At 53.0% G+C, this 16,819-nt stretch overlaps 3 protein-coding genes across 4 annotated transcripts in view; 1 reads left to right on the top strand and 2 right to left on the bottom strand.

The window, feature by feature from the left end:
• The window catches only part of SPOCK2 (SPARC (osteonectin), cwcv and kazal like domains proteoglycan 2), an 836,669-nt gene that overhangs the window by 597,062 nt on the left and 222,788 nt on the right, over positions 1-16,819 (bottom strand). The gene's annotated exons all lie outside the window — the stretch shown is intronic.
• The window catches only part of CDH23 (cadherin related 23), a 343,293-nt gene that overhangs the window by 286,828 nt on the left and 39,646 nt on the right, over positions 1-16,819 (top strand). The gene's annotated exons all lie outside the window — the stretch shown is intronic.
• Positions 190-16,819, bottom strand: part of VSIR (V-set immunoregulatory receptor) — a 58,527-nt gene continuing 41,897 nt past the window's right edge. For both annotated transcript variants that reach the window (XM_049789196.1, XM_049789197.1), the window contains 6 exons: positions 10,952-11,380; positions 10,455-10,511; positions 6,209-6,316; positions 2,258-2,285; positions 957-1,150; positions 190-530 (listed from right to left, as the gene is read on the bottom strand). In XM_049789196.1, the coding sequence (XP_049645153.1) occupies positions 493-530; positions 957-1,150; positions 2,258-2,285; positions 6,209-6,316; positions 10,455-10,511; positions 10,952-11,380 (854 nt within the window). In that variant the 3' untranslated portion in view covers positions 190-492. The remainder of the gene's footprint in view (positions 531-956; positions 1,151-2,257; positions 2,286-6,208; positions 6,317-10,454; positions 10,512-10,951; positions 11,381-16,819) is intronic.

Genomic DNA, 16,819 nt, shown 5'->3' with positions numbered 1-16,819 from the left:
CCCAAGCTTGCTCAATCTGTTGACAGCTCAATGCTGGGGTGTCGGCTAGGAGGTTCCTGAGTCTTGGGCCAGGCAGGTGTAACTTCAGCGTCTCTACAGAATGAGTCTTATAGGGGCTAAGTCTTATAGGGGCTCCTTATGTCCACCTCCCCACTGCCCCCCTCAATTCCCCTTCTCTGTCTCTTGCAAGGACAGGGGCATCTCCCCAAGGTCCAGTCCCCAGTGTTCAGTTAGAGGGAGTGGCTTCCAGAGCTGGGAATGTGGGCGCTTTAGTGGGGAGCTGACTTGGAGTCTAGAGCTGGTACCATCAGCTCTCAGGTAGCTCTCAGCATCCCCTTGTTCTTGATGCAGGAAACAGAGTCCAGCATCCAGATGGGCGGCAGGCTGGCAGAAGCATCACAGGCAGAGCAGGAAGGAAGGCAGTAGGGCCAGACCTATCTCAGAGGCACCTGTCCCAGGGCCCACCATAGTTGTCCATTGTCCCCAGAGGCCCTAGATGGCCTCTGAGTTTGGAGAGTCAGGAACAGGGTCTGCAAAGAGAAGAACTGAATAAATATGAGGTCCCTGGGGCTGGAGCGATAGCACAGTGGGGGGGACATTTGCCTTGTACACAGCCAACTTGGGTTCGATTCCCGGCATCCCATATGGTTCCCCGAGTACCACCAAGAGTAATTTCTGCCCAGAGTAGGAGGAACTTCTGAGCACTGCTGGGTGTGGCCCAAAAACCAAAACATATATTTGATAATGTTATATATATACATGTACATATATATATACATATATACAAATACATATATATGAGTTCCCTTCACCTACCACCACCACCACCACCCCTCCCCCTCCCCGCCCCCCCCCCCAGTCCCAGCCCATGAGCATGAGGTCTTCCAAAAGGGTGAGGTGTGGAACTGAGCTCTGTAGACAGGGGTGAGGTACCGGGAGAGTTGGGGCACACTTACCCAGGGATGGGAAGAAGACATCTCCAGGGCCCAGGGGAGACAGGGGGGTGTTGGGCTCCGAGAGAAGATGGCGGCCGGACTCAGAAAGCTGCCGCTGGGCTACGTAGGTCAGTGGTGGTCTGGGCTTGGCCTCGGTGTGCCCTTGGGAAGGCACAGCGGTCTCAAAGCCCGGATTATCGAGGCCTTGAGCATTGCTGTGGAAGAATCGGGAAGGAACGGCTGGGTTAGCCTCTGCTGCTCCTGCTCTATCTTCTCCCACCTCCTTCTCCCAATCTCCATCCAGCCTTCCCAGGGAGAAGCAGATGCTCCCACAGATAAGGGGGAAAGGAAAGGGGATTATGAACTGAGGTCAGAGCCCTAAGCTCTGGACAGTGGGAGGCTAGCTAGATTAAGCAGGAATCTAGACACAGATTTATTCTTGGTCATGGGAATGAGTATTGTAGGGTACATATCCCTTGCATCATGAGCTAGAGAAAAGAGGGAGGTATGGGGGCCAATAGGGATATATCCCCACCCCCCAAACTTAGAATCGCTCTCAGAGCTATCCTTTTGTGTGGGCCTCCTTCCACCCTGAGTGTGTCCACTGTGCTAGGCTTCATAGTATGCATGTCCTGTGCATGATACCAGAACCTACAGCCCACATGGGCCTGGACAACACCTCCAGATGTTCCAGCTGTGCTCGCCTTCTTTGCATGTTTCAGCCATGTCCCCCTCTTCGTCCCTCACTCTTGTGGCTGACCATGGAGATCCCCAGCCGGGTATCACAGCACAAACCACTACGTGAGGGGACAGGTGTGTGGCCTCAGAGGCAGAACAGATGTTGCTTTGGTCAGTTGTGCAAGGCAGCCATCAGGCCCGATAACTAGAAATGCCTCCTCCTGCCAGGGAGCACCTGGAACCACCTTAGCTCTGAGCTATAGATGCCACCGTCTGTTGTGGGAGCTGAGAGAGGGGCAAGGGGTCCTCCTAAGAGTCCAGGGCTTCAAGCGCTTTTCCTTGCACCTGGCTGACCCTGTTTCTATCACTGGTACCACCTAGGGTTTCCTAAGCCTACCAGACGTGATCCCTGAATATAGCCAGATGTGGCCCCAAAACAAATCAGAAAAGGTCCCAGTGCAGGGGAGTGGTGAGGGGGAGGGGGACCTGCTAACATGTTTCCCTGGCCCCCTGACACATCAGCTCCAGCCACAGTCTGAGTGCAGTGCAGATAACACCAGAACCGTAGCCCAGGAGAAGTAAGATGAGAGTCTGGGCTTCATGTTCAGGCCAGGCAGCAAGGGGTCATTACTTCCAGGGCTTACCTATCCATCCGGACCAGCTCCTGGGCACCTGGGGACAGATGGCAGAGAAACTGGTCACAAAGGGAGGCTTCCTGAGACCCCCCCTCACACCCACTACAAATGCCCTTTGGAGAACAGGATCAAGCCCAGCCCTGGGCACCACTTCAATCCACTTAGGTCAACAATGCCGTCTGTGTCTGTCCTTCCAGCTGACTCAGTCTGCATTGAACACGTGTGGAGGATTTTTTGTCACCAGGAGTCCAAAGCTCTCTTCTACAGCCTTACTACACTGGGGCCTAGATTTTAGGGACCAAAAGGCTGGTTCCTAAGCAAGCCATTTCTTGCTTGTCTCTTAACCCTGGTTTTGAGTGAGAGACAGTCATTGGGATAATGACATCTATCTGGTTGGTGGCTACCTGCTCTGTCCACTCTATGCTGCCTCATGAGGTGGCTTTCAAGGTGACATGACATTCCCTTAGAGGAACTCAGGGGATTCGGCGATGCTAGACACCCCATCCCTTCTCAGTCATCATACTCACTTTCTCTTCCTCCTCCAAGTTTCTGCTGCCCTGTTTCTCCCACAAAATGGCCACCCGCCAGAGGCCATAGCCCCAACTTCCCTCTTCTCACAGCCTTCAGGCTCCTCCTCAGCCCCCCACCCCCCCCCCCATGAACCCACCAAGATCAAGGTTTTTGGTGCTGCTCTGGATCGGAAAGCCAATAAGGGCAGGGCACGAGAGCAGAACCTTTACGAGGAAGTCGCACCCAAGTTCCTGAAATCTCCAAGTAGACAAATATGCACGGTTGTTTACCAGCCAGGGCCCAGAGCCTCTCACTTCCTGCACCCTGCTAGGCGCTGTACCTCAGGCTGCACTGGATCTCTGCTCCCAGCCCACTCTCTCCCACTCCTGTAGTTTATTTCTGTGCATACCCCTCCATGCTAGTGTCTCGCCCCAAGTGCACACATACAGATCCCCCCCCATGACCCTCTCTCCCTGTTCACTCCATCCTTGCTCTATGCATCTGCCTCTTCCCTTTGCCTGAAACTCTGGAGCCCCTGCTGAGATCTCCTGTCCCAGAGCTTCAGTGGCTACTCCTCAGCAAGCACTCGGAATTTGTGGCATTGCCACAGCTCTTTCTCCATTCTGTACCTCTTTTCTCTAGCTCTGTAACCCCTGGTTTGTCTGATGCTGGCATCTGAAGTTTCATTCACTGAACTTATCCTGCTTTGTGGCAATAATCACAAAGAACCAGGCTGTGATGGGGTCATAACAATGGTGCACAGAGAGGGTGTTTGCCTTGCATGCGGCCAACCCAGGTTAGTTCCTTGACATACCATAGAATTCCCTGAGCCTGCCAGGAGTAATATCTGAGCAAGTAACTCCTGAATGCCCTCAGGTGTGGCCCCAAAACAACAACAAACACATAAAAGGTTATTAGGTCCCTACAGAGCAGGCAGTGGCCCAGGTTTAAGATCACACCTCACTCTTGTAGGGAAGCACTTTTTATGCCATAGAAGCACTTTCCAGACTATGCAGTCCATTTGGTCTTACTTGATTTTTTTTGTTTTGTTTTGCTTTGTTGTTTTTTGTTTTTGTTTTTGTTTTTTCGGGCCACACCCGTTTGATGCTCAGGGGTTACTCCTGGCTAAGCGCTCAGAAATTGCCCCTGGCTTGGGGGGGACCATATGGGACGCCTGGGGATCAAACCACGGTCTCGATCTTTCCTTGGCTAGCGCTTGCAAGGAAGACACCTTACCTCTAGGGCCACCTCGCCGGCCCCTTACTTGATGTTTTAAGAGGAGAAATGGTTGAAGACATTTCAGTTGGGGCTGGAGTGTCACTTAAAGTGTTGACTGAATCTGTGCTGGGCAGAAGGGGACTCCAGTTCACCCCCCAGCACTGAGTTTTACCCCAAGTACCACCAGGTATGGCTGCCCCCCAATCAAGTATTTTTAAGACTTGAGAGATAGTATTTGCTTGTTACATACAGCTGGCCTGGGTTCTATACCTCGCTGTGCATATGTTCCCAGGAGCACCAGCTTGAGTTACTCCAGGTACAGCCCAAACTCCCCAAAATATTTTGATTAGAAATTCCATTTCTAATAAAGAGAGTATGGGAATGCTTGAGAGCTGCTCCAGGCAATATCTGGGCCTGATGGTTTGGTGCATGGTCCAGTCCCAGAGTGCTGGGTGGGGGATGCTCATGGAGCTGTGGATTGAACTTGGGGTCTGAGCACATGCCCCAATCTCCTGAAAACCCAAACCCTGGGCCCTTTGGTACTGCATCTTGGGGAAGGCACTATGGAGTGTCACCTGCCATAGAAAGGGAGTAAGGGGTGTGTCCAGGTATAGCTCAGCACGGCCCTAATTGGAACTGTTTGTTCGATGGTTTCTTCTGAGAAGTCGCCTTCTTAGCACATGAGGCCAGAGATCCTGGGGCTGACCTGGGCTCCCTAGGTCCTCAGGACATGCCCAGTGTTCTAGTTGGAGGTTCCCCTTCTGGCCTACTATGCTAAGGTGTGGCTGGGGTATGGGTACAGTCTTGGACCAAATCTGGGTCCCTGGTAGAAAGGATCTGGGGCAGCCAAGTGGGAACAAAGCTCCCTGCTCCCCAAGAATGCTTCCCCTTTCCTCCAACAGGAAATGGTTTCCTAGTTCCCTTCATGGAGGGGCAGTGCGACTTGGAGTGGGAGTTGGGGGCAGCTTGCTGACCCTACCCTTCCCTGGGATACTTAGGGACAAGATGGCACTGCCTTGGGGGCTTTAGCCACAGCCCAGGGGAGTTTTAGAAGAAAATAGGGACAGGAGGAGAGTAATGAAGAGCCCCTGAGTGACCTTGTGAGGGGTGGCAGAGAACCTCAGAGGAGTGTGCTGGGGAGATGGAGGTGTCCAGGGAGATGGAGGGCTACAGACAGATAGGCCAGGGATATATGGTCCCCCACTTTCTGTTCTCAGAGGACATGGGCCTGACTAGGTGGGGTCAGAGAAAAGAGAGGGGCGACGGCTGTCTGACCACAATTAGACCACAATTAGAGCTTGCCCCCACTGACTAGCTGTGCATTTTCTCACCCCTCCATGCCTCAATGTGATCAGCTGTAAAATAAGGACAGTATTGTGACCCTCTCTTGGGTGGCTGTGGGGTATCAATGCCTGGACATTTGTCAGGTGCTTGGTGTGGAGCACAGTGGCCCACTCTCGTAGGGACTGTTGGCAAAACATGGGCTCTCTGTCTGGCTTCACCATTTTATCTCCAGATGGGATTTCTGGGAAAAATCAAATGAGAAGTTGTGTGTTTGAGTCCCAGTACTACCAATTACTGAGTTCTGTGCTGTCCAACTAGTTCACACACACACACACACACACACACACACACACACACACACACACACACACACACACACACACACACACACCACGGAGATCACAGGTTTCTGGATGGTGAAAGAAAGACTTGAACTAAGGGAGCTCAACTCCCCGCTGCCTGATAATCCTGTCTTCGAGGTTGTAAAATCAGCTAGCCTGGAAACAAACCCTGGAGAATCTCTCAGTGGTGGCATTTTTAATTTTTGTTTTGGGCCACACGGTGCTCAGGGCTTACTCCTGGCTCTACATTCAGAAATCACTCCTGGCAGGTTTGGGGAGCCATGTTGGATTCCAGGGATGGAACCTGGGTTGGCTGTATGCAAAGCAAACACCCTCCCTGCTGTGCTATCGCTCCAGCCCTGGTGGTAGCATCTTTATATGCCAACTTGCCTGTTCCACATACATTCAGCACTTCTGGCTGGAGTCCAGCCTACAGTCAGGCCCTGCACCATTGTCAGTGGCTTCTTTCTGCAGAGACCAGCAACTACCATAGCTGGGCAGAGACACTAAGTCAGCTTCTCACCTCTGCTAACACTAGGGCCAAGACAGGCCCTGAGGCAGGTGTCTCCCTCCTACCTGTTGTGCCCAAGGGTGCCAGGATACTCACGGCGGTTGGAAGCCACCTGCCTTTGCTTGTAGACCAGGAGCAGGATGAGGGGCAGGCAGAGAATACCCACAATGCAGGCGCCTGTCGCCAGTGCTGCAGCTGTGATGTCTGAAAGGCAGAGGTGAACCTGAGTTAGACCCCATTTCCACCCTTTCTCCCCAGTGGACACTAGAGTCCTGTCAGAGACCGTCAGGATATGGGAGGCATCTGTCATCAGGCTCCACACCCACACCCTCAGTAACCCACAGAGGCACAGAAGACATGAGTGCTCCCTTTTTGAAGAGAGTGGATCCAGCTACTGACCCAAGGGAGGAAGTCTGCTGGGGAAGAGAGAGAAGGAGGCTTCCCCTGACTCCTGGGGACAGCTCAGGATGCCCCAGAAGGGAAAAAAAGATTCCCAGCCACAAAGTTTCAGAGTCAAGTGAGTTCAAGGAATAAAAATTGGGAGGAGGTGGCCAGAGTGATAGCACAGTGGGAAGGGCATTTGCCTTGCACACACCATCCTGGATTTGATCCCTGGCATCCCATATGGTCTCCCGAGCACTGCCAGAAGTAATTTCTGAGTACAGAGCCGTGAGTAACCTCTGAGCGCTGCCAAGTATGGCCCCCCAAACAAACAAATTTTTTATTTTCCTCCTCTCGTCAGATACTCAAAGAAATAAAGTTGTAGGTGCAGATACACAAGTATCCACCAAAAAAGATTACTTTTCCTTATTAGTCTTTGTGTCCCCTGCTGAGTCAGCTCTGGCTTCTTGCATGGGATCTAAGAAAGATCCCTGGTACCGCCCTGTCTTGTCTCAACAAGCTCTCTCCCCAACAAGCTTGCCTGAAATGGGCCTCTTAGGGGCCCTGTGGATTCCAGCACACCCTGCAGCCTGCATTTCTCTTGTTTCTGTTTTTGTTTTGGCTACACCTGGCACTACTCAGAGGGATTCCAGGGATGCCTAATGTACTAGGGATTGAACCTGGGTTGGCTGTATGCAAGGCAAATGCACACTCCGATATACTAGCTCTCCAGCCCCATCCTGCCTCCATTTCTTGGGGTGGCATTTCTTCGAGAAAGCGAACATCTCTACCCACGTTCCTAGCAACACCCATGCATGCATGCGTGGCCTTTTGGGCCATGGAAGAAGTGCTCTGCAGAAATTCTGTCATGATTTTGGCATCCTATTGATGGCATGTTGTTGGTTTGAAGCCCATTGCTGACTCCGGAGCCTTATCTGGGCACAAACATGTTGTCAAAATCACCACCCAAGGAAAATGAATGTCCTTCCTAAATTTAGCACTATCCCCACTTGCTCCCCCACTGGCTCAGATAGACACCCCTCCCTCTCCCCCTGCTCAGACCACCACCACCACTGGTCCAGTGGTCTACTCAGTTCCTGGGAGCTTCAGGACTTGTGCTGAACTTGGCCTGTGCAGAACTTCTTGGGGATAAAGGCTGATTTTTTTTTTATCTCATTGTATGACAAAACAACCCCAGGCTGTAAACAAGCTTTCAAGCATTGTGGTTCACATACCACAACAGAAGAGACTATTTTTCAGACAATATAGGAGCAGCTGGTGGTTCAGAAACCTCCATAGGCATCTGCTTGCGAAACCCAGCTGGGTATCTTGACTCCAGAGGGGGACCTTTCTAGCAACCCTCATTCAAAAACACTGCAAAGTGCTCCTTCCAGTCATCCCTGAGGCCTCCCAGTGACAATCATTCAGCCTTACAGCTCTAGGCAGCCTGTCCCTCCACAACCCCACTCTGCAAGGCTCTGTGTTCAGGCAAGGACTCCCCTTCCTTTCCTGTCCTTCCCTCTCTAAGGGAAAGACTTGAAAAATTGGAACTATCCTGGCGCCTTGAGCCCCTCTGTAGACCCAGGTCTGTCCCCTCCTCCCCATGGTCAGTCTTGGCTTGAGCAAGGGTGCTGACTAGACCAAACCTGTCCAGGGCAATGTGGTGCTGCCCTGACACTCAGAGAGGGGTGTCCAGGACCTGCCAGGCACCTCCGTGGGCTTGTCAGAGGACAGTCTACACAGCATCCTTTCCCCAGAGCTAGCCAGGATTAAAACCAACGATCTTCGGCCCGGAGAAATAGCACAGCGGCGTTTGCCTTGCAAGCAGCCGATCCAGGACCAAAGGTGGTTGGTTCGAATCCCGGTGTCCCATATGGTCCCCCGTGCCTGCCTGGAGCTATTTCTAAGCAGACAGCCAGGAGTGACCCCTGAGCACCACCGGGTGTGGCCCAAAAAACAAAAAACAAAAAAAAAAAAAAACAAAAAAAAAGAAAACCAACGACCTGCAGAGCTGGGAAAGAGATGAACTGCCACTCCCTTTTCCTGGGGTACAATGAGAAACTGCAGCATGCCCCCACCCCCCTCCCCAGCTCTCGGACACCCAAGGCTGACTTGGCTTCTGAAGAGTCCCAGACCCAGCCTCCTTCCTTTAGCCAGAGATAATGTGGGGCGACTCTAGGTTCTGTTAGAGAATGAGAGCTGTAATGAGAGCCAGAGCAATAGCATAGCAGAGAAGGTGTTTGCTTTGCATATGGCCTACCTGGATTTGATCCCCAGCATCCCATAGAGTCTCCTGAACACCTCCAGGAGCAATTCCTGTGTACAGAGGCAGAAGTAAGCTGGCCGAGAGAGAGAGAGAGAGAGAGAGAGAGAGAGAGAGAGAGAGAGAGAGAGAGAGAGAGAGAGAGAGAGAGAGAGAGAGAGAGAGAGAGAGAGAGAGAGAGAGAGAGAGAGAGAGAGAGAGAGAGAGAGAATGCTTGGGAGCGCCATGCACGAACTCCTTACTAGCGGCCAGGCCAGGCATGCAGACCACCTGGGGCCATCTGTCTCAGAGCAGAGACGAGACACGAGACTTTCTTTTTTCTTTTCTTTTTTTTCTTTGGGTCACACCTGGCAGTGCTCAGAGGTTATTCCTGGCTCCAGGCTCAGAAATTGCTCCTGGCAGGCACGGGGAACCATATGGGACGCCGGGATTCGAACCGATGACCTTCTGCATGAAAGGCAAATGTCTTACCTCCATGCTATCTCTCCGGCCCTGACACGAGACTTTCTTTTTTTTTTTTTTTTTGGTTTTCGGGCCACACTCGGCGATGCTCAGGGGTTACTCCTGGCTGTCTGCTCAGAAATAGCTCCTGGCAGGCACGGGGGACCATATGGGACACCGGGATTCGAACCAACCACCTTTGGTCCTGGATCGGCTGCTTGCAAGGCAAACGCTGCTGTGCTATCTCTCCGGGCCCAACACGAGACTTTCTAATGAGAAGTGCCCCCATCCCTGCCACCCACCCCCAGAAGCATATGGATCATCAGGGGGCCAGTTCACCGAGTAGGCTGGGCTGAGAGTGCTCATACCCACATACCTGACAGCCAGAGAGGAAGGGTGAGAGTCAGCCAGAGAGCAGAGGCTGTCCCCACTTGCTTCTGTCCCACACTGGCTTTCTCCAGTCAAATTCCTGGGTTTCCCACCCACCATAGCCCCCACTGCCTCATTTCTTTTTTGTTTATTTGTTTTGTTTTGTTTTGGGGTCACACCCCGCCACAGTCAGGGGTTACTCCAGGCTCTAAGCTCAGAAATCGCTCCTGGCAGGCTCAAGGGACCATATGGGATGCCGGGATTCAAACCACCATCTGTCTGATGCAAGGCAAATGCCCTACCTCCATGCTATCTCTCCAGCCCCCCACTGCCTCATTTCTATAGCTGCTTCTTCAGAGCCCAGATCCAGAGCACTGCCCAGTCCTCACCTCCAGCTCCATCCTGCCCAGTTCCCTGGCACCCACCTCCTCCCTCTGCATCCCTCTGAATCTCTTAAGACTCAAGTGAGTGTGAATGGAGATGAGAAGGTTCCCCGCACAACAGGCTGAATTTGAAGACCAGGCACTCAGCATCTCCTCCTGGTTCTGCATCCAAGAGATGTGGAGCAAATGCCTTTAACTGCCTGGACCTCAGTTTCTCTGTATATGAAATGGGTACGTGGAGGCTGTCTCAGGGCTTAGCAGTCTCCTGGGTTCTCCCGGGAAGAAGCACAGCTCCCCCAGTGGGGAGAGAAGGGGCAGGGTAAGGGGTGAGAAGGAAAGAGGGAGGAGAGAGAGGGGGTGGAGGAAAGAAGTATGGAAGGGTGAGGAGGAGTGGTGAAGGAGAGGAAGGAAAGGGAGATGAGGGGTGAGAAGAGAAAGATGGGGTAAGGAAGGGAAAAGAGGGGAGGGGAAAGGTGAGGATAGAGGGGAGAGATCCCTCCCTTACTTTCAGACTCTCTCGGTGAGGATGTATACATGATGCACTGGGATGGGGCTCCTTGGCCTGTGGGAATAAAGGCAGTCCTCATGAGTGGGGGGGTCAGTAGAGGATGTCCGTCCCCCTGTAGTGTCCACTTAGCTGAGCTGTCCAGCTGGAGCACTCACACATGTACATGCACACATATACACACAAATGTAGATACATGTAACATGCACACCCCCAGGGTCCCTGCTCCGGGGTACAAACCTCTCCACAGGTGACCCCTAACACTCACCCAGCTAGACACTCCTCTCTTCCCCAGTAACCTTCGGCCTTTCCCTGACTTGTACCCCCGTTTCCCACCCCCAGCCCCAACTCACAACCCCATCCTCCTCACATCCAACCCTCTGCTCCCCCAGAAGTGCCAGAGAGAGGGTCCTGGGGTGACTCCAGGGTCTGGGACGCTGGACACCCCTCCCCTCCCTGCACCCTCACCTCCCTATATCCTTCCTCTTCCCCCTCACCTCTTTGCACTTGCAGCTCCATGGCCCCATGCACACGATGTTCATAGTGGTGGTACTGGACCTCCACTACCAGGCAGCAGTAGAGGCCACTGTCTCGTGCCGTGAGGCCATGTACCGTGATGGAGAAGTTGCCATGGTGGTCAGAGGCAGACTCAATGCCATGGCGCCGGGCCAGGCTCTGGTTGGTGCTGGCGTGCTGGTGGCCATGGTGGTAGAGGTGCAAGTCCTTGGACGTGAGGTTGCGGATGGGCCAGCGGTCCAAACAGTCCTGCATCTTGCTGTGCGCACTACGGTACCATGTCTTGTACAAGGTCACATTGTGTCCTTTGGGCCCAGGGCCCAGGAGCCGGCATGTCAGGGTCACGTTCTGCCCCTCAGGACACACGTATAAGGAGTATGGTGTGGCTACCTTCAGGGCGGCCACCAGACCTGCCCAGAGAGATGAGAGTCTGTCACCGACCCACCCGGACATCCAGCTGGGCTTGACCCATACCCGAGGGTATAAGGGGTGGTGCCTGTGGCCATTTCCAGCCTCAGTTTCAGGCCACACCAGTTGCTGGGCATCCCCAGCAAACCTCAGTTTTTCTGCACAGGCTCAGAAATGTCAAACCAAATCAGGGAACCTCAGGCCCCCGTACCACCTGTGAAGCTACCTGAGGGATGGAGGAATGAGAGGGCCACAGCATGCTGGACAGAGCCGACTCTGAGTCCCCCTGCTTCCCCCAATTTCCCAAGATACAGCCCCCAACTGGCCTCCTGCCCCCCCCCCCAATTCCCCAAGATATAGCCCACAGCTGACCCCCTATGCCTGACTCCTCAAGATTCCCCCAGCTGGCTGCTATCTCCTATACTGTGGGGTGGAAGAAAGGCTGGGCAAACAGGGACAAAAAGTCTATTTGGGAACCAAGAGCAGCTCTTTATCCTTGATGACCTCTTGGTCAATGGAAACTTCTGGTCCTTCCTATGGGAATGGGACCTGGTGACCCACCTTCCCTCAGAGGCTCGAAGGCAGATCAGTAGCCCTACAGGCTAAAAGGCAAAGCAGTCAGGCAAGAGACATGCTGGGCATGGAGTTATTGAAGGAGAAAGGGTTTTCAGGGCTTGTTGGTGGGGGTCACATACAACTGTACTCAAGGCATACTCCTGGCAAAGTGTGAAGGACTATATGGGATGCTGAGGATTGAACCGGATTGACCATGTACAAGTCAAGCGTCCATCCTGCTGTACTATCACTCCAGCCCCCAGTTTTCAGGGTTTCATGGACAAGCAGCATTTCAACAAGTAGAGGGGGAGCCCAAGACATGTGTAGGGCACAGACAGGGAAGTCCACTGGGGTCTCTTCCATGTCTCCCACCACTACTCGGCCTTCTGAGAAATGTTCCCTCATTCCTTTTGTTTCCAGTAACAAGTAAAATGACCAGTCCCTGGTTCTTGGCCACATCCCTGCCTCTGGGCATTTGGCTGTCACTGAAAAGTCTGGCTTTTGAAAATAATATCAGGGCTAGAGACATGATTCTATCTGGCTGCACCCCATCTCATAATGGGTGGGAGCCACAGGAGAAATATCAGTGGCTGGGCTGTCACTCTGAACCTTCAGGCTGCAGGATGGGAAAGGTGTGAGCGATTACTCATGCCCTGGGCAGTAGTGTGGGGGTTATGGATTGTATATTCCACATAGGGCTCCTTTTATTTGCCTCCCCAGAGCTGTTGTAAGTCAGGCAGATGGAAGAGAATTTGTTATTTTTGTTGTTGTTTTGGAAGGGGGGCACACCCAGCTGTGCTCTAGACTTACTCCTGGTTCTGTGCTCAGGGGTCACCACTGGAGTTTAGGGGATCATCGAACTCAGGTCAGCAGCACGCAAGGCAGGCAAACACCTCCCGGCTATCCAATTGCTCCAACCTGAGCTTGGAAATGCCATAAACTCAAAGAGGGCAAGATGCCTTGGTATTGCTGCATCCAAAATACTTCTATTTCCTCCTTCCCATGGTAGACCTGCCTGCAGAGGAGCACTAGCCTAGGGAGGAGGCAGGGAGCCTGATGGCGCTTGAGAACTGAACAGTGGTATGGACAGGAAAGGGGAGAATGCGAGCAGTGCAGAACTGCCATGGCTGGAGAGAGCACAGGGAAGGTGCTCGCCTTGTACTCAACCCAACAAGAGATTAATTCCTAATCACTGCCAGGTATGGCTCCACCACCAAAAAAACAAAAAAAAAAAAAAAAAATCCAGAAAACATAAAAATCAAGTCCAAGAATTGAATAAGATCCTTCTGACAAGCTGCTTCTCTTGGAAACCTAAGTCCACATAAGAATGGATTTTCTAACCTTTGTCCACCCAAGCGTTCAATGAGGTGGTAGGTTCCAGTCTGCCTCCCTCGCCCAAAATCTCAGGGCTCCCTCATGAGATAACACCAGCATCTATCTCTGCCAGCTGCTGCCTCTTTCTCTCTCCCCCTCTCTCTATCTCTCCCTCCTTCTCTCTCCCTCTCTCTTGCTCTCCCCCTCCCTCCCCAGCAACATCCCCAGCCCTGGCACAACCCCAGCACCAGACAAAGTTTCTCATGGGTGCATACACTGGCAGTCAAGGTAGCTGGGGAAAGGCGGTGAGAAGTGGAGGCAGAAACAAAGGGGAGCACAGAGGTGGGAGCTGAGGGCCATGGAGGAATGAGGTGGGGTATGGCAGCATGGAACAAGCAAGCCAGGTTTTAGGGCTCAAAGTGAGGGGATGGGGGGATGTTTGATCTCGGGACAAGGGGCAGCCAAAAAGGATGTGCTTCTGGGGACACTTTTCCTGGGGGGACAGTGTGTCCCCTTTGCTATGTCTAAGACTCAGCCAGTCCTTGTGCAGCCACCTCAGACCCAGGCCCTGCCTCCATCCATCTGTGTTGGGGATACTCAACAGCTGGAATTATAATCACATGGTAGAGGATGTCACTTATTGTTGGACACCTGTGTCATTGTGGAGGCAGTGGGGGAGAGGTGGGGAGGAAGGACCCGGCTCCAGGGTGGAGGGGCAGGAAAGTGCCTGAGCCTGTGCTACTCAGTCATTGCACAGCTCCCAGGCCCAAATCTCACCCGCCAACTACTAGCAAGGAGGCAGGATACTGTGGCATTAGGACACAGACCAACATCGTGAGAGCTGTAGAGCTGGTGGGGACGCAGCAGGGTCTTGCCCCCTCCTATCCACCCTGACTCTGTTCACTGCAAGTAGCCTCCCTTTTTTGGGGATCCACCCTCTTCTCTGTAGGAGATTCCCAACTCTGAGACCTGGGGCAAGAGAGAAGATAGGGCAGAGGAGAGAACAAGAGGTTCTCGTGGAAGCACCTCTGCATATTGGAACTTGCAGACACGTGATCTATGTTGTCACTGAGACATGCCACCACCCTTTGGTGGTGGGGACAGGTGAGACTCACAGTGTATGGGATCAAACCCAGGACATCACATCACCTGTGTTCTGTCCCTTGAGCCACATCCTGGGCACTTTATTCTCATTCACCTTATCATCCCCGAACCTACTGACTTATGTTATTGTTTTTGTTGTTGTTGTTTTTGGGCCATATCAGCTGTGCCCTGGCTCTCAGCTCAGGAATCATTCCTAGTGGGGCTCAGGAGACCGTATGGGATGCCAAGGATAGAACCCTGATCAACCACATGTAAGACAAGTGCCTTCCCCACTGTACTATCACTCCGGCCTGCTGCCTGAATTATTGATCTTGACATCGATTTTAAGAGAAGGGAGATTGGGCCCGGAGAGATAGCACAGCGGCGTTTGCCTTGCAAGCAGCCAATCCAGGACCAAAGGTGGTTGGTTCGAATCCCGGGGTCCCATATGGTCCCCCGTGCCTGCCAGGAGCTATTTCTGAGCAGACAGCCAGGAGTAACCCCTGAGCACCGCCGGGTGTGGCCCAAAAACCAAAAAAAAAAAAAAAGAGAAGGGAGATAGCACAAGGGGTCTGGGCACATGCTTTGCACACAGGCACCCCAGAGTTGATCAGGGGGGGCACTGCATGGTCCCCCAGCACTACCAGAACAGATTCCTGAGCACTACAGCTAGGGATGTACATTAGGGAATGCCACTACATTAGGGAATGGCCTAAAAAAAAGAAAGAAAAAAAAAAAGACAAAAGTGAGTAAAAGAGAAGAAAGCAGAGAAGGCAGCAAGCCCACTCCTCACAGCTCTAGGGGGTGTCTCACTCACACCTCTCACTTGCTGTTCTGCAGACAGGCGCCTTGGGGCTCACCCACAGCCTCCCTCAGCTACAAGTCCCTCTGTGCTCTCCTTCCTTAACCAAAGCTACAGACCTACTCCCTTCATTCCACTAACTTTTCCCATAGGCCTCACGAGATCCAGCACACGGCAAAGAGGGGCCAGGGTTTTCTGGGGAATCCTTCTCAGACTTGAGTCTTTCTCTGGCAACTATCAAGCTGTCCTCCTCTGCTGCTGCCAGTGGTTCAACCTTGGCAAAGCCTGTGACCCTGAGACACTCTGGTCCACTCCTCCTTTGGCACTGGCCCTAGTTTCTGCTTTGCATAATTTCCGCCTTTCACCCAGAAGGAGCCCAGGGTGTGGGTGCCCAGGATGGGCTGGTGTGGGCTTAGACAGGCCTGTTTTCCTTGAGCTTCGCCTGCAGTTGCCAAAGCAACGCCCTGATCTTGGGGGTGGAGGGGGCCCTGCTTGATTAATTAGGCCGAGAGAGAGCGGGAAAGGGGTACCCACCCAAACAACTAAACTCTGGCCAGGCCTTTGGCTTGTAAATACACAGCTGCTGGCCACAGATCAGGTCCTTGTCATCAGAAAGGAGTCCACCCTGGCTTCCCTGCCAGGCCCTGATCTCTAGATATCCCCAGGCGGGTGCTGGGCAGGGTTTGGTCAAATTGCAGAGCAGGAAGGGGAACAGTGACCAGGGCTGCTCTGGAGGAAAAGGCACCGTGAAGCTCCTAGCAAGGGCACTCACCAAGGAGGACAAAAGGCATTTCAGAAATGTTTCTTGATACCTGCCCCCGCAGGAAGTGGACCATTCACGTTGGGAAGGGGAAACTGGGTTGTATTGGAGGAAGCTTCCAACACCTCAGGGAAGCAGTAGCATCCGGGGCTGGAAACCACTGGCCTGGGCAGGTGGCCAGGGGCTGCTTCTCCCTCTGATAGGTTCATTCCAGCCTCCCCTAAGGCTGCCTTCCCTATAGCCCCGGGGCACCCAGCCACCTACTTCTGATGCTCTGTCTCTGTCTAAAGGGCTGATCCTCCTGCCAGGCAAGGCCCTATGTCCCTCCACATGCAATGGCCTCCTCCCTCTTCCTCTGAGCTGGCCGCTAGCTTCCTCTCCTTGCTGAGGAGGAAGCAGAAGCACAGGCCAGTGAAGTAACTCACTTAGTTCAGGTGAGTAACTGACACAGGCAGCGAAAGTGTCACTACTGGGATTGAACCCCAGAACCTAGAGTCTGGACCTCAGAGTGGCCCGGCATCCTGGTGCAGATGGACGGGTGGCCTGGACAATAAGAGACCAGTTTGTCCCTGGCCTGGCCAGAAAGGCTTCTGGCTGTCCCCTTTCCTGCTGTGAGGTGTTGGGAGTGGCCAGATGGCTAGGCTCAGGGGAACAACAGGCTAGTGAAAGTTTACCTGGACAAGAAACTCTGAACGGGGAAGGAAGTGGAGCTGTGAGGATTGGGGTTCTGGAAGTACTCCTGGAAGAGAAGTAGCGTCACCCATGGCCTCTGGCCTTGTTCACTCTGTGCTCGATGGTATCAGGTACCAGTGAATCACACAGAGCACCTTTTCCATTCCTTTCCATCTATGTGACATTAAAGAGAAAGTTCCAGTTTGACATGAAGTATGTCTTCAAAACATCTCTTATCACTTGTTAATCTTTCTG

This window comes from Suncus etruscus, chromosome 15 (assembly GCF_024139225.1).
Source record: "Suncus etruscus isolate mSunEtr1 chromosome 15, mSunEtr1.pri.cur, whole genome shotgun sequence".
Classification (NCBI taxonomy): Eukaryota; Metazoa; Chordata; class Mammalia; order Eulipotyphla; family Soricidae; genus Suncus; species Suncus etruscus.
Note: the sequence above shows the minus strand (reverse complement) of the source record. Positions and strands in the feature narration are given on the sequence as shown.